General features: G+C 43.8%; 1 protein-coding gene across 3 annotated transcripts in view; it reads right to left on the minus strand.

Moving 5' to 3' along the window:
- COG3 (component of oligomeric golgi complex 3) overlaps nt 1-21,444 on the minus strand; it is a 115,779-nt gene that overhangs the window by 32,920 nt on the left and 61,415 nt on the right. For all 3 annotated transcript variants that reach the window (XR_009763878.1, XR_009763877.1, XM_061634728.1), the window contains exons 14-17: nt 17,998-18,103; nt 7,742-7,866; nt 4,462-4,551; nt 3,580-3,700 (exon numbers count right to left, since the gene is read on the minus strand). Coding sequence is in view for 1 of the 3 variants with exons in the window: in XM_061634728.1 (XP_061490712.1) it covers nt 3,580-3,700; nt 4,462-4,551; nt 7,742-7,866; nt 17,998-18,103 (442 nt within the window). In the remaining 2 variants the exon portion in view is untranslated. The remainder of the gene's footprint in view (nt 1-3,579; nt 3,701-4,461; nt 4,552-7,741; nt 7,867-17,997; nt 18,104-21,444) is intronic.

The following is a 21,444-nucleotide window of genomic DNA, read 5'->3' on the forward strand; positions in this document are numbered from 1 at the left end:
AGGTCCCAGAGTGAGGGGGAATCTACTTCTCAGTCGAGCAATCCCCTAGCCACCCTTGCCTCAGTGGCGGGCGCCATGCTAGACTCCCCACCTGAAATAGTTTTGTTTTCTCAACTCCCTTCTACTCAGCCAGGGGAGGGGGGAGGGGAGGATGCACATGTGACTCCTGCAGGAAAAAAGCACGCCGAATCTCACCAACTAGCACTCCAGGAGTTCCTACCTCTTATTTATCAGACACATGTGCTAGTACGCACCGACAACATCACGGCCAAATCACATGTCTGCAAACAAGGGGGCACAAAATCAGGCCCCCTTCAGGAGGAGACCAACCTGCTGTTCCAGTGGGCAGAAAGGCACCTGGTATCCATATCGGCCATACATGTCCAGGGTATCCTGAACACGCAAGCTGATTGGCTCAGCCAAGAACAAGTCCATCAGGGAGAGTGGGCCCTTCAACGGGACATGTTCCTAGAGATCACTCGGAAGTGGGGGCTTCCATGCATGGACCTGTTCGCCTCATTGGTGAATGCCCAACTGGACCAGTTCATGGCACAAGGCTGGGATCCACATGCTGGGAACATAGACACCCAGTCAGCCCCCTGGCCTTGGGGACTTCTCTATGCTTTCCCACCTCTACCTCTACTGTCTAGTTCTCCAGGCCCAGGTGATAGTGGTGGCTCCACACTGACAATGGAGACCATGGCTCTCCGACCTAGTGGACCTCAGCTCAAGCCCCCCGTGGCACCTTCCCACCAGACTGGATCTCCTCTCATAAGGCCCCATCCTTCATCCAGACCCAGAATGGCTCCAGCTTCATGCCTGGAGGCTGAGCAGCAGTGGCTAAGTGAAGAGGGGCTGTCTGAGAGGGTTGTTTCCACCATTCTGGCATCTCACAAATGACACAAACAATCCACCCAGAGAATTTATGACCTCACCTGGAAGGCATTCAAAAGGTGGTATAGATGTAAACAGTTACCTGTCGCAGAATGCCACATCCACACCATTCTCGACTTCCTGCAAGACGGTCTGGACCAGGAACTGGCCCCCAACACGCTCAAGAGATAGGTGGCAGCCCTAGGCAACGGTGGGAGACCATTCCATTTCCTCTCACCCTCGAGCCAAACACTTTCTCAGAGGGGCAACCTTGCTGTCACCTCCAGTGCAACACAGGTTTCCCTCCTGGGATCTCTTGTTAGTCCTCAGAGCTCTCTCACAACATCTATTCGAATCAGTGCATTCCATACCAAGCAAGGACCTCGCCCTCAAGACAGCTTTTCTTTTCTCTCCCCAAGGTCAATTCCCCTTTCCACAGGGGACAGGACATCTCCCTACCCAACCTTTCTCCCAACCCAGTCCATTACAGGAGGAACAAATGGCACACACTCAATGTCAGGCAGGCACTTTGGATCTACCTGGACCACACAAAACTGTTCAGGAGGTCCAAGGCCGTTTGTGTCCTTTAAACAGGGCGCCATCAGCTGCTGGATGAGAGATTGTGTGGTTAAGGTCTATCAGACAAAAGGGAGAGCAGTGACACTCCACAAGGATGCCCTGATGGAGGAAATTGGCAAAGCCACCACCAGGCACTACAAGGTGGATAAATTCACTTCTGCCAAAGCTGCTTTCACAGCAGAAGGGTTCTTCAGAGGGTGGTGGCCTAGGTTTGCTCCCACCCTAGGATGTGGGGGAGGGGGGTGTCACTGCTCAGATACTTCCCATTCCTGTCTGCTACACTTCTCTGCTGACTGAAAACAGAAAGTTGGACTTACTGTGAAGTGCCCTTCTGGTCAGCGGAGAGTAGAGCAGACAGCCCCACCCTGCAGCAAAATCTAGGCTGTGGGGTGGGAATGGCCCCTCTCCGGAAACCCTCAGGCAACCGCCAGTCACTCACCCTTTGGACAGAGTAGTAGGGGCCTCCTTCGTCCCTTCCCGGCACTGTCTGCTGATGTGTTAATGTTTGTTCTTATTCTATCCACTGTTCAAGTTTCAGTGTTCAAGTTCAGGTAGATGGAGTGGCCGACTGCTCAGCCCTCGGGTCTTTACAGCTGTGTCACAAACTGGAGGTTTCCTCCTCCTTCCAGATGGCCATAGTGCTGACTCTGCCTCCAGGAGGAGTTAACCCATTCCTGTCTGCTCCACTGTCTGCTGACCAGAAGGACACTTCATAGTAAGTCCAACTTTCCGTTCTAAACTCCTTTCACTGACTCATAGGCAATAACATTTTGAAGCTTCACATCTTCCTTCCTTCTCATCTTCCTCCTCCATTTTCTATTTGTTTTAAAATCTACTTCCAGAAATAGATGCCTCCTCAATATATATTTCTTCGTATATTTTGCCCAAGTTAATCTGATAAACACATTTGTCCTAAGTATACAATGCAAAGAACTTTGGCAAAGCTTCCTAATATGCTCTAGGCAAAAACAGAAGAAAGACTCTTTCCCCCCATTCACTAAGTAAGTGCTGGGGAAATAAAGAGAGAAAAAGGTCCAAAGTGGATCTGACTGAAAGTTGAGAGGAGCTCTAAAGAAGAACTCCCCATCTCAGAAAAGGAAAGACTCTTTCTCCACAAAAAGGAGCATAGGTTGCTTAATTTGCATAAGCCTTGTCTCTAGAGCAAGTGGAAGATTATAAGCCACTGTGGATACCCTCCTTCACTAATAAAGAAGAGATATGTTATTAGTATAGTAAGCATACTATTTAGATTTTCTTAAAACTTACTTATTCCTAAAAGCCTCTGGACATAACAGACATCACATCTGATAATCCTGCACCAACTCTGCTAAAGCCAAAGGCCCAATCCTCTGCCTTTAGAAGGGTTTTAATTAGCACAAAATGGTGCCAGCTCCAAAGGAGGAGTGTACCAGGGAGCTATAGCAGCCACCAGCAGCCTGCTCCTGAAACTGGCCCCTGTCTGTTCATGGTGTTCTCTGGAGGAAAATACTCGTATGGAACAACATTGTCCAAACAGAAAGCAGGACATCCAGATATCATATTTCTTCTATATTTTGGTAAAGTTGTTTATAGAAGAAAGATTATCAGAAATGATGTGAAGAAATATTTAATGTTTTTCAGGAACTTTCTGATCTATTTCTCAAAAGAATGGCTGAGTTCAATGGTTAGTTCAATGCAAGAGCATGAATGGAAACATGCAGGTAATTGCAGGTGAACATAAACAGAGGTACAAACTATGCCGCATGGAAGATCCACCACTGGATCCCCCAAATTTTTTTCTTTATGTAAAATCAGCCGCCCCCTCTTCTTTACCCTGACAAGACAATAGAAATGGGAGGTTTTAAGCCTCTCTCCCTGCACTTCCCTGATTAACCCACCCCCCAAAGGCTATAGCACCTTTTGGCAATGGGGCAAAGATAAGAGATATGGATTAAACTCTCCTCTTCCAAGTACCACTGCCCCAATCCAATTTGGGAGGTGGTCATGATCACTTTTAAGTAAAGAAAAGAATATTGGGAAATCCAGTAACTGATCTATGCAATATACAGTTGCCCTGTCAACCCTATGGCCGGCATATCAGAAGAGGGGAAAGCCCTCTCTGATTGATCAGTCAGCAAAATTCAGTACCTCTAGTTTTCTTAAGGTCCAGGGAAATTTCCTTAATGGTGAATTCAGTGTGGAAAGGAGCAATTTGTTCACGAAGAATCAAAAGATGTTTTATTAAGAAAAGTTGTCCATCAACCTGGGTCTAAATTGTAACAAAGAATTAATGTAAAAGAAAAAGAAAACACTGGTCATCAGTTTATCCACATTAAAAAATAATTTAATTTGCTTTATATCCTAGTCTACCTAAATCTTCCACTTCACATCAAATAATAGGCACACCTCTTACAAACATGTTATGGAGAGGCAGCAACCAATATTTCTAATACACAACACTGCTCACAAGAAGGGAGATACTCATGCAGAAGTAGATGCTCACTCCTACCATCATTAAAAGCATCACACTAGACTGGACTCTTTTGCCATCGGATTGTTCTATTTTTGAGTTATTACATGCAAATTAGTATTCATTTACATTTTAAGTCTTTTCAGATGATTTAGACTACTGGATGGAAAACTTGTTTTGGAATGTGCTTTTTCCTCAGTTTTCACACTTCCCTCATTCTTCGTATACTTTTGGCCAATCTCAATCACACAAATATAGCTGCCCACCAGAAACTCCCACACCTCCCTCTCTCCTCTTTTTTAAAAAGCAAATTCTCATCACTGTTCCTTCCCAGCTGAATGAAATAGCAGGTAGGCTCATGGAGTCTCCCATACGTTTACAGAATTCAGACTTTTTAAGGAAAAAAGGAAGGACATGAACTTCAAAGATTTTTTTTTAATCATTACAGTGTCAAATTTGGTCCTCTGAACTCCTAGAAAGAGTTTAGAAAGACCTTCGTTATATTAAAAGATTACACATTAGGAATTGCATCCCTTTAATACAAAGTAACATTACCATACCTTGTTTTTAGCAATGGAATCTGCAGCTACTAGCAAAGACTGTATGCAGGCAGATAAGGCCTCCTGTGACAATCCTTGGAACACTGCCCTCTGGAAAGAGAATGCAGATTGTCATAAAGGTTAGCCCTTATTCCTTCCAGTTCTTCTTCAGTTCTTTAGAGGAGAAACACAGAATACAACTGGGTCCCTCAATTTGCAAATTTAAGCATGATCAACTCATGTTTGATTTGTATTTTCCTCAATTTCTCATATAATAAATTTGGAAGAGAAATGACAGATATGTGCATCAGCCACAACTTATGTAATACAAGATAAACAGTGAATTGAAAAGGTATTAAGAACTTCAAAATTCATTACATGGATACAGCAGTAGAAAGAGGCATGGAGCCCTGCTGAATATTTATTCTCACAAAATGCATTTTGACCTTGTTTGTGATCAGAGATATAGTAAACTTGGGTGACCTGGGAGAGCCAGCCATCGTCTATGCACTGCACCCACTTTAAGGGAGCAATCCAAACCCAAGATCCAGAGGTATTGGTAGGGGGTTGAAATAGGTGGATCTCTAGCTGTTATCCTCCATTCCAGCTCAGCCGGAGATACACCAGAGTAAGTCCTCCATCCTGGCTTACCTAAGGCTCAGCTGGGGCAAGTCCCCCAAAAAGGAGTATTCTGGGGGCAGGGCAGGGGAGACTTACTCCTACAATTTCTTTCAGCTTGGTCACATGACCTAGCAACCCAGCAGAAGTTAACTAGCAAAAAAGAGTGGTGTCCTGGCTCCAACTCCAAAACAACAACAGGTGAACTTTCTTTTAAGTAAAGAAGTGAACATTTATTACTGCAAACTAATAGTACCAGCTCAGTGTTGTGGAAAGAGCAGAATATAGTCCAGACAAAGGGGTAGCACCAACAAGTCCATTTCAGAATCATGGCCAAGGTTCAGCTGTCCAAGATCAGTAAGAAGGATTTCAAGACTTTCTGTGAAATTGTTCCAATGAGTTCCCCTGCCAAGATTTTAAGCAGAGGCAGATAACAGCTAGCTACTTGCAAGAATCCTTTTCCCTGCGGGAATTTCTGGCATGACGGTGGGTGCTCCAGCTAGGGAGACAAGTCTCCTATTTTCTCTTGATGCACCACCTCTCCCTTGGAGATATTGCCAAACCTACCTCCTCTAGAAGGGAAAGAGTCTCCAAGGCCGCCCTCTCCTCAGCAGGCAAGGGAGAGGCAGCCTCTAGGACTCCTGCCTCACCAAGTAGATCCAGGCACACCTGGAGGCAGCGGGGGGTGTCTTATCAAGAGGGTTCTGCTCCATTGACTGAGCATCCCCTACAGAGTCCTTTTTCTCAAATGGTTTGTACTCCTAGTCTGAATCACAGAGGGGATCATGATCAAACTCTATTTTAAAGGCTTGGTTTCCCTCTGCCAGGTTCCAGGACCAGCTCAGCCATCAGTAGAATGGAATAAGGGGAACTTACTCCAGCTTAATTTAGGCCATCATAAATTATGCTGACTTCCTATAGTTAGGATTTTGCTGACAAAGAACATTCAGAATCCCAGACTAGACTGTTTTTATTGGAACCTCACATAATTGTACATTTCAGGTAAAATAGTACTGGAAAAGTAAACATTATCTAATATGTCTTAAAGAAAGCTGTACAGACTAGTTTAAAGATACTGTGGCATCCCATATATAACACTCAGAACCACAATCAAAACCAACAGGAGTGAGATCATGCATTCCCTACATCTCAGCCCTTCTTTTCTGAAGCACAAACTCCTCTCATGCCAATTAACTGCAAAAATCACTGCTGGTATTAACCAGGGATAAGGCTCACTATAAATCCCTCTGAATCAGGATTTGAAACGAGATTGTGAAGCTAGTTAGCAAACCTCGTTAAGAGGGAAACTGATTAGTATTAACCAGTTTTATATGTATGTTATAACTGTGCTGAAGCATACAAACTCTTAGAATATGGAAATGGCCAGATAATTCAGCTTCCTAAGAATCTCAGCTTTCATTTTTATTTTTAAAATCCCAATAAGATTCTAGCCCTTAGTGTTATGAGGATATGCTTGAAAGTGTGTAGGTAATACCTGCTGAAATATCAGAAGCCAGGAGCAATGCTGGATACTTCAGCAATGATGGAGTTTCATTGCCTTGCATCCCTCCACACCCCTTCTCAATTACTAACAAATTGTGCAAAAATTTTAAAATATCCAATTTTTGCTTAACAGTCATAATTCATACTGGTTAAAGAATTAAACTTTCTTAGCGGAGAATTTCAGTTATTTTTAAAATGCAAAATATATACATTTGTAAACCGCCCAGAGAGCTTTGGCTATGGGGCAGTATATAAATGTAATAAATACATACATACATACAGTCTTGGCTTTAATTCAAGTGCCAAACTAATGCAAGTAAGGCTGGAGGTCTGGAGAGTGCATGTGATGGCCCATGTTCCAGAAATGAGGCAACATGTAATTCTGCACTACCAAATGATAAACTTAATCTTACATTTGTATAGCTATCTGTTGAAAGATCTTAATATATCCAGGAGTTGATTTTGTGCCTTATTTCTTATATCAGAGAATGTTACCTTTATTATTATTTTATTTTATTTATTGCATTTGAATACCACCCCATAGCCAAAGCTCTCTGGGCGGTTTACAACAATTAAAAACATTAAAAACAAATATACAAATTTAAAAACACATTTTTTAAAAAGCAATTTAAAAACACATGCTAAAATGCCCGGGAGAAGAGGAAAGGCACCAAAAAGATAACAGTGTTGGCGCCAGGCGCACCTCGTCAATAGAATCATTCCATAATTTGGGGGCCACCAGTGAGAAGGCCCTCTCCCTTGTTCCCAGACTCCCACCTTCCCGCGGAGTAGGCACTCAGAGGAGGGCCTTGAATATTGAGCGTACTGCACAGGTGGGTTCGTGTCAGGAGAGGTGCTCCATCAGGTATTGTGGTCCTAAGCTGTGTAAGGCTTTATAGGTTAAAACCAGCAGCTTGAATTCAGCTCGGAAACATACAGGCAGCCAATGCAAGCGGGCCAGAATTGGTTTTATATGTTCGAACAGTCTGGTCCCTGTTACCAATCTGGTCGCTGCATTTTGCACAAGCCTTTGAAAATCTTACACAACAGTCTATTTAACAAAACAGGGTTGTGATTTTTTGGGTGTGCGTGTGCGTGCAACTGTAAGCACACTTTTTTATGTTCTTGAAACTTAAAATGCAGATTTAATATTAATGGTAAGACAAAATCTTATGCATACATCAATACATCTGTAAAGTTTGGAGAGACACACAAGAGTCCTTCTGACAGTAGGGTACCACATTCCATGGAGATCTGCAGGTGAAATTGTAGTATGATGTCTAGGATTACAGGATTCCAATGTATCTATAATACAAAAAGCACACACAATTTATTACCAGCTTACATTTGAGGACATTCACAGTACTTAGAATCATAGAATAGTAGAGTAGGAAGGGGCCTATAAGGCCATCAAGTCCAATCCCTACTAAATGCAGGAATCCAAATCAAAGCATTCCCGACAGATGGCTGTCCAGATGCCTCTTGAATGCCTCCAGTGTCGGAGAGTCCACTACCTCTCTAGGTAATTGGTTCCATTGTCCTATGGCTCTAACAGTTAGGTTTTCCTGATGTCCAGTTGAAATCTGACTTCTTGTAACTTGAGCCCATTATTCCGTGTCCTGCACTCTGGGATGATTGAGAACAGATCCTGGCCCTCCTCTGTGTGACAACCTTTCATGTACTTGAAGAGTGCTATCATATCTCCCCTCAGTCTTCTCTTCTCCAGGCTAAACATGCCCAGTTCTTTCAGTCTCTCCTCATAGGGCTTTGTTCCCAGTCCCCTGATCATCCTTGTTGCCCTCCTTTGAAACTGTTCCAGTTTGTCTATATCCTTCTTGAAGTGCAGAGACCAGAACTGGACGCAGACTTCAAGATGGGGCCTAACCAGTGCTGAATAGAGGGGAACTAATACTTCACGCAATTTGGAAACTATACTTCTGTTAATGCAGCCTAATATAGCATTTGCCTTTTTTGCAGCCACATCACACTGTTGGCTTATATTCAACTTGTGGTCAACAACAATTCCAAGGTTTTGTTTTATATTTATATAAAGTTTATAAAATAAGTTTATACTTATTTTATAATGATAATCTTTATGGTAATCAACCACACATGAATTCTATCTCTTATCAATTATTCTCAAAAACGGGATGATTTTTAGGTTGGCATGTTTGCAGCTGGCAATGCAACAGTTTGAAGATGACAGCTCTGGTTGGTGCCTTGGTATCCAATGCAATATCAGAAAGTATGTAATTGGAAAGTACATTTTTGGGAAATGCCTCTCCTAAGTAAGACTTCCAGCAAGAGCACCACCAAGGGGAGAAATTTCCACACAGGTCCCAGACCAAGTCTGAAACATGGAAGAAAAGCTTAGCCCCAACAAGTGAAAACAATATATAAAACTACAAAAACATTCAACAGTGCAAGTACACTAAGAAGGAAAAGTAGCTTTAGAAAGTCCCTGTGGATGCGTTGGATGCGGATAATTCAGACAGACATTTCTGATTCAGACATTCAAACATTCTTTGCCACTGACACATTTCCCTCTCTCTCTCTTTTAATATGGGTGGGAAGATTGCCCCAACATTAAAAGAAGGCAAGACAATCTCCTCAGACCTTTAGAACTGAATCTTGGAAACAAACATGGCATATCTGAGAGATGCATGAAAATAGCCATCTCCCACTGCTTGGGCACCAGCATTGTGAGGTATTTGTGCTGAATCCTTATTTATCTATTTTTAAACCCTGCACTGATTGAACCAGTTCAATTGTTGGATTAATTGTTGTTGTTATATTTTTTAGTCTTTTTCCCCAGATAGGTGAACTCAAAGCAACTTACAAATAACATACGTTAAAAACATGTATAAAAGAGCAACTCAACCCCACCTCAGCAGAAAATTAAGGTCCAAAGGCTTGGGTAAATAAGTATGTTTCTGCCTGGTGCCTAAAACACATAGTGATGGTGCCAGGTGTGCCTCCTTGAATTATTATTATTTATTAAACTTATATACCGCCCGACTAGCAATAGCTCTCTGGGCGGTGAACAACAAAAAATACAACAAAATTACACAGTAATACAACAGAGCATATAAAAAGTACAAAATCTAAAATCAGATTACAACACATTTAAAATTAAAATTAAATTAAATTAAATTAAAATGCCTCGGAGAAGAGGAAGGTTTTAACTTGGCGCCGGAAAGATAATAATGTCGGCATCAAGCGCACCTCCTCGGGGAGACTCTTCCACAGTTCGGGGGCCACCACTGAGAAGGCCCTAGATCTTGTCGCCACCCCCCGGGCCTCCCTATGAGTCGGAACCCGGAGGAGGGCCTTCGTAGTAGACCATAGTGTACGGGCGGGTTCATATCGGGAGAGGCGATCCAACAGGTATCGTGGTCCCGCGCCGTATAAGGCTTTATAGGTTAATACCAACACTTTGAATCTGGCCCGGAAGCATATTGGAAGCCAGTGCAGGTGAGCCAGAACAGGTGTTATATGCTCGGACCGCTTGGTCCTTGTTAGCAATCTGGCCGCCGCATTTTGCACTAGCTGAAGCTTCCGAACTGTCTTCAAAGGTAGCCCTACGTAGAGCGCGTTGCAGTAGTCCAAACGCGAGGTTACCAGAGCATGTACCACTGATGTGAGGTCCTCCTTACTCAAATAGGGACGTAGTTGGGCTACCAACAGAAGTTGGTAGAACGCATTCCGTGCCACCGAGGCTACATGAGCCTCAAGTGAGAGGGAAGAGTCTAAAACGACTCCCAAACTACGAACCTGCTCCTTTAGGGGGAGTGTAACCCCATCCAGAACAGGATATATATCCACCATCCGATCAGAGAAACCATCCACCAACAGCATCTCGGTCTTGTCAGGATTGAAGAGGGCATTCCACAAACAAGGAGCCACCACTGGGAAGGCCCATTCTCATGCCACCCTCTTCAGCTTTGAATTTGGAGGCCCAGATCCAGGAGCGCATTTGCCCAATTAAAACTGGTGCGCCAGCTGCGCCCGTTCCTGGAGCTGCCTGATCTGACCAGGGTGATGCACGCCTTGGTTACATCTCGCTTAGACTACTGTAACGCGCTCTACGTGGGGCTGCCTTTGAAGACTGTTCGGAAACTTAAATTGGTACAAAGAGCTGCAGCCAGAGTACTAACCGGGGCTGGTTACAGGGACCATACAACTCCCCTGTTACAACAGCTCCACTGGCTGCCAATTTGTTTCCGGTCACAATTCAAAGTGCTGGTTTTGACCTACAAAGCCCTATACGGCTCAGGTCCAGGCTATTTGACAGATCGTATCTCCCTACATGAACCTGTCCGGGATTTGAGATCTTCAGGTGAGGCCCTTCTTGTGTTCCCCACACCTTCGCAAACACATATGACGCGGACATGAGATAGGGCCTTTTCGGTGGCCGCCTCTAGGCGCTGTGGAACCCCCTTCCGAGTGAGGTGCGATCAGCTCCCTCCTTGCCGTCTTTCCGGCGACAAGTAAAGACTGTTTTATTTCAACGGGCATTTGGGATAGAGAACGACCAGGATTAAATGTCATAGGTTTGGTGATTACATTATATGATTTTATTATTTTAAATTGTCCACTGTTTTTAACCTATGTTTTATGGTTTTAATGTTTCTCATAGTTTAATTCTTTTTTAATAGTATACTCTGTATGTTTTAATTGGTGTTGTTTTTAGTTGTAAGCCGCTCTGAGTCCTATTGGAAAAAGGGCGGGGTAGAAATCAAGTTTATTATTATTATTATTATTATTATTCAGCACCCTCAGGGGCACACAGAGAAGGGCCTTAGATGACAAATACAGGTTCTGGGTTGGTTCATATGGAGGGAGGCAAACTGAGATATTAGGGTCCTGAGCCACATAAAGCTTAATAGGTCATAGAATCATAGAGTTGGAAGGGGCCTTGTAGGCCATCGAGTCCAACCCCCTGCTCACAGCAGGAAATCCACAGCTAGAGCTTCTCCCGCAGATAGCTGTCCAGCCTCTGCTTGAAGACATCCAGCGAAGGGGATCCCACCACCTCCCTAGGCAGTCGGTTCCATTGCCGAACTGCCATTACTGTCAAGAAGTTCCTTCTAATGTCCAATCTGAATCTACGCTCCTGCAACTTAAAACCATTAGACCTAGTCCTACCCTCTGGGGCAGCAGAGAACAAATCTGTACCCTCCTCTATGTGACAGCCCTTCAGGTACTTAAAGAGTGCAATCATGTCACCCCTCAGCCTTCTCTTCACCAGACTGAACATGCCAAGTTCCTTCAACCTTTCCTCATAAGACTTGTTCTCCATACCGGCTATCATCCTTGTCGCCCTCTTCTGAACCCGCTCTAACTTGTCTATATCTTTCTTAAAATGAGGCGCCCAGAACTGAACGCAGTATTCCAGATGAGGCCTGACTAATGCAGAATATAGTGGGACTATTACTTCCCTCGACCTGGAAACTATAGCTCTGTTTATGCAGCCCAAAACCGCATTTGCCTTTTTTGCCGCAGCATCACACTGCTGGGTCATGTTCAACTTGCGATCCACTACAATTCCAAGGTCCTTCTCACACGCACTACTGCTAAGCCGGGTATTTCCCATCCTGTACCCGTGCATTTTGTTTTTGTGGCCTAAATGCAGAATCCTGCATTTCTCTTTATTGAATGTCATTTTATTAATTTCAGCCCAATTTCCTAGTCTATCCAGGTCCCTTTGGATTTTATTCCTGTCTTCCATTGTGTTAGCTATCCCTCCCAGTTTCGTATCATCTGCAAACTTCATAAGGCTTTCCTCCACCCCATCATCTAAGTCATTGATAAAAATGTTGAAGAGTATCGGCCCCAGGACAGAACCCTGTGGCACTCCACTCAAAACCTCCTTCCAGTCTGAAGCAGAGCCACCGATGACCACTCTTTGAGTACGGTTTTCCAACCAGTTGTGAATCCACCTGACAGTATTTCCATGTAGTCCGCATTTGACGAGTTTGCTAATCAAAAGGTCGTGGGGGACTTTGTCAAACGCTTTGCTGAAATCTAGATAGATGACATCTACAGCATTTCCACCATCTACTAGGCTAGTGACCCGATCAAATAAAGAGATGATATTAGTTCGACAGGATTTTTTCTTGAGAAACCCATGCTGGCTCCTACTAATCACAGCATTGTCATCTAGATAGTTGCCAATGGACTCTTTTATTATCTGTTCTAATATCTTTCCTGGTATTGAAGTCAGACTGACCGGCCTGTAATTCCCCGGATCTTCTTTTTTACCCTTTTTAAAGAGCGGGACGACGTTTGCCCGTGTCTAATCATCCAGCACCTCTCTCGTTCTCCAGGATTTCTCAAAGATGATGGCAAGAGGTTCTGAGAGTACATCAGCAAGTTCCTTCAATACTCTGGGATGCAGTTCATCAGGCCCTGGAGATTTGAACTCATTTAGGTTAACTAGGTATTTCCTGACTATCTCCTTATCAATCTCGAACTGCAATCCCAACCCCTTACTGAGATTGCTACCGATGGAAGGTTGCACACTGTTCCCTTTTGGGGAGAAAACGGAGGCAAAATAGGCGTTGAGCAGTTCTGCCTTTTCCTTGTTATCGGCCAACATTTTGCCATCCTCATTGAGCAGCACTCCCACCGTTTCCTTGGTCTTTCTCTTGCTTCAAACATATCTGAAAAAACCCTTTTTGTTGTTCCTCGCTTCCCTCGCCAGCCTCAGCTCATTCTGGGTTTTAGCTTTCCTTACGCTATTCCTGCAAGCCCGAGCCGCTCGTCGGTACTCTTCCTTGGTGATGCGTCCTTCCTTCAATTCTTTATACATGCTCTTTTTTACTTTTACCTCCTCCACCAGTCTTCCGTGTAGCCACATTGGCTTTTTCCGATGTCTTCGGTTTTTCTTCCTCTTTGGAATTGTTTGCGATTGCACTTTTTGTAATACGTTCTTCATGAACTCCCACGCTTCTTGGGCTCCTTTTTTCTTTAGTCTATCTAGCCACGGGATCCTACCCATCATTTCCCTGAGCTTGCTAAAATCTAGCACTTTGAGTTGGCCCTGGAAACGAATTAATGTCATATGCTATGACACATGGTGTTATGTGTCAGACCATCTTGCTAGCTGCAGTTACCGAGCCATCTTCAAAGACAGCCCCACATATAACACGCTGCAGTAATCTAACCTAGAGGTTACCAGAGCATAGACAACAGAAATTAAGCTATTCCTGTTATGATAGTTAAGATTCACACTCTACCCATTATACTAATCTGAACTCACTTAAAGGATAATCACTTTTCCTACATGGGAAGAGCTGAACCAAGAGCTTTAAAAGGGGCTGTGAGTGTGCCAAGGGACCATGTGCATGCTTTGTTGTGTGTGTACGTAATATTAAAAAATGGGTGTCTGGAGCTTAATACTACCTTTTTGAATGCATGGGTATAGACTCACTGAAAGTGTATATGATTACCTGAGCAGACTAATATTCTTACAGTGCAGAATGCTGGAAAGATAGCAAAATCTGCTACCACCTTGATTATTATCTTGCTGACTTCCTACTGAAGAATAAAAGACCTCATGCCTCTGTGGTGAACAGTATAGGCTTTGTAGCCTTGCTGCCCTAATGCACAGGAACTGTTAGTCCCTTGTTATGCTTGGAAGGTCTTCAAAGTCGGTTGCTGATGCTTTCTTGGTTATGGCACAGCATCCTGGCTTCAAAAAGCCAGATATCAAGCCTAAAGGAGGACATTCAGTGGCTCTCTCGTGGGATTCCTACACTGACTCTGGTTGGGAACAGACATCCATGTAGTGATATCCAAATGTCCTAAGTGACCTAACTTTGTAGGCATACTGGATCTGAAATCCCAAGCTTGGAGGTAGAAGGTACCTCTGAAAAAAATCAGGTGGAACCCTACTCAGTAACTCAGATGAGATTACCATCATGCTTAATGGTTGATCTGGCACTGTAAGCTCCATCTGTGCCCAAAGTCCAGTCAGTGTTCTAATTTTGGATGTTTTCACCAATATTTTGTTATGAGTCCAGTATTTCTAATTTCTGCATGCGAGAAAGAAGCTAGAATAAAAAAGAAGTAATGGACCCTGAGTTAGGCATATGATGAAGGGACCCTAGACTCATATTATGAGACCTTAGACTCATATGAATGAAAACACTATGTCAATGAATGAAAATGTGTCTAGGAGGCATAATGTAGTAGTAATGGGGGACTTCAATTACCTGATATCCGTTGGGAGACAAATTCTGCCAAATACGGCCTCTCCAAGAAATTCCTGACTTGTGTTGGAGATAACTTTCTCCCACAAAGGAAGTGTAGAAAACAACCAGAGGATCAGCTATTCTTGACTTGATTCTAACCAATACAGATGACTTGGTGGATGAAGCGGCAGTTACAAGAACTCGAGGAGAGTGACCACACTATACTTGAGTTCTTGATTTTAAAGAAAGTAAAAGCTGAGAGTAGCCATAAGCATTCCCTGGATTTCAAGAAAACTGATTTTAATAAACTCAGAATAATGGTAAGTAAAGTCCCATGGCAGGTGACTCTAATGAGAAAAGGAGTATAAGATGGGTGAAAGTTTCTAAAAAAGCAAATTCTAAAGGCACATCAAGGCAAAAAGGTGGCAGAGAGCAGAAGAAGCCAATGTGACTTCACACAAAAAAAATGACCTGAAAACAAAAAAGGACATATATAGGAAGTGGAAGGATGGCTAGGCCAAAAAAGAATACAGGCAGGTAGCACAGAATTGCAGGGATGGCATCAGGAAGGCTAAAGGTGAGGATGTGGTGACGTTAGTGAGGGATGCTAAAAGCATCAAAAAAAGCTTTCTTCAGGTATATCCATATTAAAAAACAGAGGAAAGAAATGGTGGTTCAGCTACTCAATGAGGATGACAAAACGATAACATATGACAAGGAAAAGGCAGAAGTGCTCAATTCTACTTTGGCTCAGTCTTCTCCCAAAAGAGGGGCTATTACCCTCCTAGCAAACATGAAGTACAAGCTCAAGGGGCAGGATTGCGGCTTGAGGTTGATAGACAAAATGGACAAGGAATACCTAATATCTTTGAACGACTTCAAATCTCCAGGACCTGATAAACTGCATCCTAGCGTAATGAAGGAAGTGACTGAAGAACTCTCAGAACCGCTGTTTATTTTATTTGCGAAATTGTGGAGGATGGGTGAAGTGCCGGATGACTGGAGGAGGGCTAATGTTGTCCCTATCTTCAAAAAGGGCAAAAAGGAGGAACCTGGGAACTACAGACCAGTCAGCCTGACATCAATCCCTGGGAAAATCCTGGAGCAGATTTTAAAGCAGTCAGTCTGTAAGCACCTTGAAAACAATGCAATGATTACTAGAAGCCAACATGGATTTATCAAGAACAAATCCTGCCAGACTAATTATCTCAGTTTTTGATCAGCTAACCTTCCTGGTAGATAGTGGGAATGCTGTGGACATAATATATTTTGACTTCAGCAAAGCTTTTAACAAAGTGCCCCACGGTATTCTGATTAGCAAGCTAGCTAAATGTGGGTTGGATGGAACAACTATCAGGTGGATCCACAGTTGGCTACAGAATCGTACAGTTGGCTACAGAATGCTAATCAACAGATCCTTCTCAAACTGGGGGGAAGTAACGAGCGGGTTACTGCAGGACTCGGTCCTCGCCCTAGTGCTCTTCAACATTATTATTAATGACTTGGGTGAGGAGGTGCAGGGAATGCTTATCAGATCTGTAGATGATACAAAATTGAGAGGAATAGCTAATATCCTGGAAGACAGAAACAAAATTCAGAGTGATCTTGATAGGCTGGAGCATTTTGTTGAAAACAACAGAATGAAATTTAGCAGGGATAAGTGCAAAGTTCTACATCTAGGAAGAAGAAACCAAATGCAGTTATAAGATGGGGGATACTTGGCTCAGCAATACTACATGCAAGCCGGATCTTAGAATTGCTGTTGATGCTGAATATAAGCCAACAGTGTGATGTAGCTGCAAAAAAGGCAAATGCTATCTTAGGCTGCATTACTGGTGGCTCCCCTCTATTTGGCACTGGTTAGGCCTCATCTTGAGTACTGCATCCAGTTCTGGATAGCACACTTTAAGAAAGATGCAGACAAACTGGAATAGGTTCATAGTAAGGCAATAAGGATGATCCAGGGACTAGAAACAAAGCCCTATGAGGAGAGACTGAAATAACTGGGCATGTTTCGCCTTTAGAAGAGGAGATTGAAGGGGGATATGATAGAACTGTTTTACTTTAAAGGCTGCTACACAGAGGAGGGCCAGGATCTCTTCTTGATCGTCCCAGAGTGCAGGACAGAATAATGGGCTCAGGTTTCAGGAAACCAGATTTCAACTGAACATCAGGAGCAACCACATTGCGTACTGATCCCCCAGATTATGATTAAGGAGACTGATTCCCACTGTTTGCCTCCTGTGCAGCATTCAAAATGAGTCTATGAAACATCATGTAGTGTGGCTGAGTGACACAGAATTGGGTCACTGCGGCCAAGCAACTACAGGCATACCCCGCTTAAAGTCGCTTCACTTAAAGTCGCCTCGCTATAAAGTACATGCTCCATACGCCACCATACCCCACTTTAACATACGCGCTTTGCAATAACGGACACTTAATGGCATGACACCGCTGCCAACTAGTGGCGATTGCAGTGCAGTACATGCATAGATAATCACTTCACTTTAAGTACATTTTCACTTTACATACACGCTCCGGTCCCATTACGTATGTTAAAGCGGGGTATGCCTGTTCTTTGTGTCTCTCCTGGAAGACACAAAAGGCAAAAAGGTGAGGGAAGGTGTGGAGCAAAACGTCTACAGTCAGCAGCCTCCTTCATTTCAGTGCCAGCTGAAGGGGGAAAAGCCAAGCATGGGAAATTGTACCAGATTAGGAAAGGCCACTTTCATGTTAGGAATGCTGTGGGATCCAGCTGTAATGTTTCATATATGAGTAATGCCAAAACCCTGCCGCCTGTTAACCAGGCAAGACCAGTCTGGGAACAGAGGTGAAGGCCCTCTTTGGCAATGCACCTGTGAATGGGCCTGACAGTCAACTAAGAGGAAGTATTTCCTGGAACTAAAGACTGCACCATCCCAGAACCACTGGATAACGTATTTAGGACTGAGCTGCCAGGTAGGACCCAAGAAGTCTATCTTGTGAGGCCTCTTTGCAACCAACTGCTATGTAACAGGAATCATGTCAAACAACTTTCAGAATATAACACCTACAAGCAGTAACAGCTACAAGTTTGAGGATGAAACTATCAAAAAGCTGATCCTTATTAAAAATATTGAATACTTCATTTTATGTTAGCTTCTCTCTTGAGAGCTCTCTAAATACTGAAAAGCCATAGGCAAATACAATTATTAATAGCACATTATACAAGTAGAAATTACTTTAAACAAACACATACCAAGTTTTACCATACTACAGCTCTCTAGGTCTTCCAGCTTCATATCTGAAAATGAAGCATCTGCAGGCAACTTCCTCTCTTCATCTTTCAGGCTTTGTGCAATTTGCTGTCAAGAAAAGCAGAGGTTGCAAAAAAAACCAATTATGTATCCACTGCAGTATTTCCCGCTGATTTGCAGAAGAACGATGCTTAGCCTAACTCTCAGGAGAAAAGTGAAGAAACAATGCTACGCTTGATGCAGCACAGGATGATTCACAGCAATTAAAAACCTTTCTAGGAAAGTAGAGCCAAGTATGACACAATTCCTGTATTAACAGGAAAATGAGTGACCAGTCCTGCATATTCCATAAGTTCTGCAAGACTCTGGGTATGTTATTTACAACTGGGTTTGGTGGCTAAATTAGCAACCCTATTACTCCATCAAATGAAAGAGATCACCTTAACATACTTTTCCCTACCTTTCATGTCTTTATAACTTCTTGCAATACATAGGTACGTCAGAAGTGAAATTTGTCAGCTGACGAGTGGATAGATTCAATTCTGCTTTGGCTGCAAGTGCCTGTTTGCTGCTGTAACAACCATGGACAGCCAGGGCTGAACTGAACTACATCTTCCTGCCCATCAGCTTGTGTCATCAGAATCATAGAGTTGGAAGGGGCCTATATGGCCATCAAGTTCAACCCCCTGCTCAATGCATCAGCTGACTAACAAGTGGGCATGGTTTGGGGAAAATGGCCTCACAGGACAAATTGGACCTTTGGCGGGCCAAGATTGACCCATAAGATGGAGGTTCCCCATCTCTAGTCTACCATAAACTGGGTGGATATTGGATCACTGTCTGGCGAATGAGTAGAATGAGAGTTCACAGGTAAAAATGTTCTCCTTCATCACCATCTAGTGTTCCAGACACTGGAGATTTACAGAGCACTGCTTCAATTGCACAGGGAGGGTACATGTGTTGTCTGGATTTAGGATTAGAATGTGGTCTGGACCAATGAATGTGCTCCTGAAGTCTTCAATGGATAGCTTTACATTGATTTTAAAATGCTTAGTGAAAATATGGAGGAAAAAACAGGAAGGCCTTGTGCACCTCCTTGCTGGAAGCTCTACGTTTGATTATCCAGAATGTTGCAGCTCCCCTAGCGGAGCGTGGTAAGGACATAAGAAGAGTCTTGCTGGGTCAGGCCAAAGGTCCATCTCCTCCAGCATCCTGTTCTCATAGTCATCCACCAGATACCTACGGGAAGCCTGCAAGCAGGGCCTGAGTGCAAGAGCACTCTCCTCAACTGTGACTCCCAGCATCTGGTATTAAGAAGCATACTGCCTTCAATAATGGAGGTAGAACATTGCCATCATGGCTAGCAGCCACTGAATTAATGGACAATAAGACTAATTACACAGCCACGAGAGTGGCTTTATACTACAGCCAGCATGGATTTTTCACATTCTGCAATGTTAAATTGAAAATACCCCCATGCCATTCTGATGCTTCCCATAAACTCATTTCAAAATAAAACCTTACAAAACTTATAGTCCTGAACTCAGAATGCTTGCTTAACAACCCTCTCCATTTTCATGGCGATACACAAAACAGTCAGAAAGAATCGACAGTTCAAAGTCTAAAGAGAGGGAAAAAACAGACCTCTTTTGGACTTTTTTCTGAGTTCTCATAATCTGTTGCAATTCTTTAAAAATCAGCCATGTTCACAGAGTACCTGTAATCCTGTTACTGACCTTGCCCCGTACTCTGACCTTCATCTTCTACAGTTTAAAAGTTTAAAAAATGCCTGCCTGATTTTTAATTAATTTAATAAATTTTGCATTGAACTGAATGATAATGTCAGGCATGCTCAGTAAAAAAAGCCAGACTAACAGATGCTTGGATTGCCTAATCAGGGGGCCACACCCACACCAGACTTTGATTTCACGCGAGACAGTCCTGGCTTCCCTTAGAGAATCCTGGGAAGTGTAGGATTCTTTGGGAGAAGCTATGACTATCTACAGTGAAATAAAGGTCTGGTGTGGATGTGGCCAGGGATTGCTTTGGTTTAAATTTGGGTGGGAGGCTACGTGTGCCTGCTGTAGAATAAAAAGGTGGGGGGAAAGCTGAAAAGCAATTATACTGTTCACAATGTTTTCCCTTTGGAAAGGGACTTCTCCTCTGCCCAGTGCCCATCCAACCACTCTCCTCCCCTCCCTGCCCCTCCCCTGGGTCAGTATTGGACCAAGACCTGGGAGACCAGCGTTTGAATCCCCACGCAGCCATGAAGCTCACTGGGTGACCTTGGGCCAGTCACTGCCTCTCAGCCTCAGAGGAAGGCAATGGTAAACTACCTCTGAGTACCGCTTACCATGAAAACCCTATTCATAAGGTCACCATAAGTCGGGATCGACTTGAAGGCAGTCCATTTCCATTTTCAAACATGATTGTGCAGAAATAAATACCATTCAACTCAAAAATTATGCAACTGATCAAACCCACCCTTCCTTCTCCTCCCTCCTATGCCCTCCCTCCTCCCCCTTCCCTCCCCCTCCCCCTCCCCCTGGTCAGTTTTACCTATCTTAAGCATGATTGCACAAGAGTAAATACCATTGAACTCAATAAGCATGCAAATGATCAAACCTGCCCTCCCCTGCCCCTTCCTTTGTCCCTCCCCCTCCAATCCCCTCCTTCCGCTCCCCTCTCCTGTCCTTTTCTCCTTCCCTCTTCCCTCCCCCTGCTCCTCCTCCATGGTCAGTCTTACCTATCCTAACCATGATTGAAAAGGAAATGGACTGCCTTCAAGTCGATTCCGACTTATAGGAGTAAATCCCATTGAAATAAATAAGCATGCAAATGATCAGACCTGCCTTTCCCCTACTTCCCTTTTCCTCTCCCTTCCTCCTCCCCTGCCCACTCCAACCCTCCCTCCCACCACCCCCAGTCAGTTTTACCTATCCTAAGCATGATTGCACAGGAGTGAATCCCAGTGAACTCTATAAACATGCAAATGATCAAACCTGTCATTCTCCTACCCTCCCCCTCCTGCCTGCTCCCATCCCCCTCCTCCCCGCCACCCTCCCTCCTCCTCCTCTCCTCCCCATCCCCTGTGGTCAGTTTCACCTATCCTAAGCAGGATTGCAGGGGAGTAAATCCCACTGAACTCAGTAAGCATGCAATGATCAACCCATTCTCAGCAAGCTTGCACAGGATCCCATTTCTTACCTCTCGGATTAAAAAGCAGAGAAATTCACTAATAGGCAAAAAACCCTGCGGTTTAAGAACATACCTATAGTCCACAGATATTTCTATCCAAGTTTAAAACGCAGGGAAATTGGGCAGCTATAGTAAATGCACCAGGGGAGCAGGAGACCTGACCTTCTCTCTGAGATATTGTACTGCCCTACAAATTTGTCAAAATGCAAACACAATTTGGGTTGGTCTTTCACAGTCCAATCCACTTCCTG

The sequence above is a fragment of the Rhineura floridana genome, chromosome 7 (genome assembly GCF_030035675.1).
Source record: "Rhineura floridana isolate rRhiFlo1 chromosome 7, rRhiFlo1.hap2, whole genome shotgun sequence".
Classification (NCBI taxonomy): domain Eukaryota; kingdom Metazoa; phylum Chordata; class Lepidosauria; order Squamata; family Rhineuridae; genus Rhineura; species Rhineura floridana.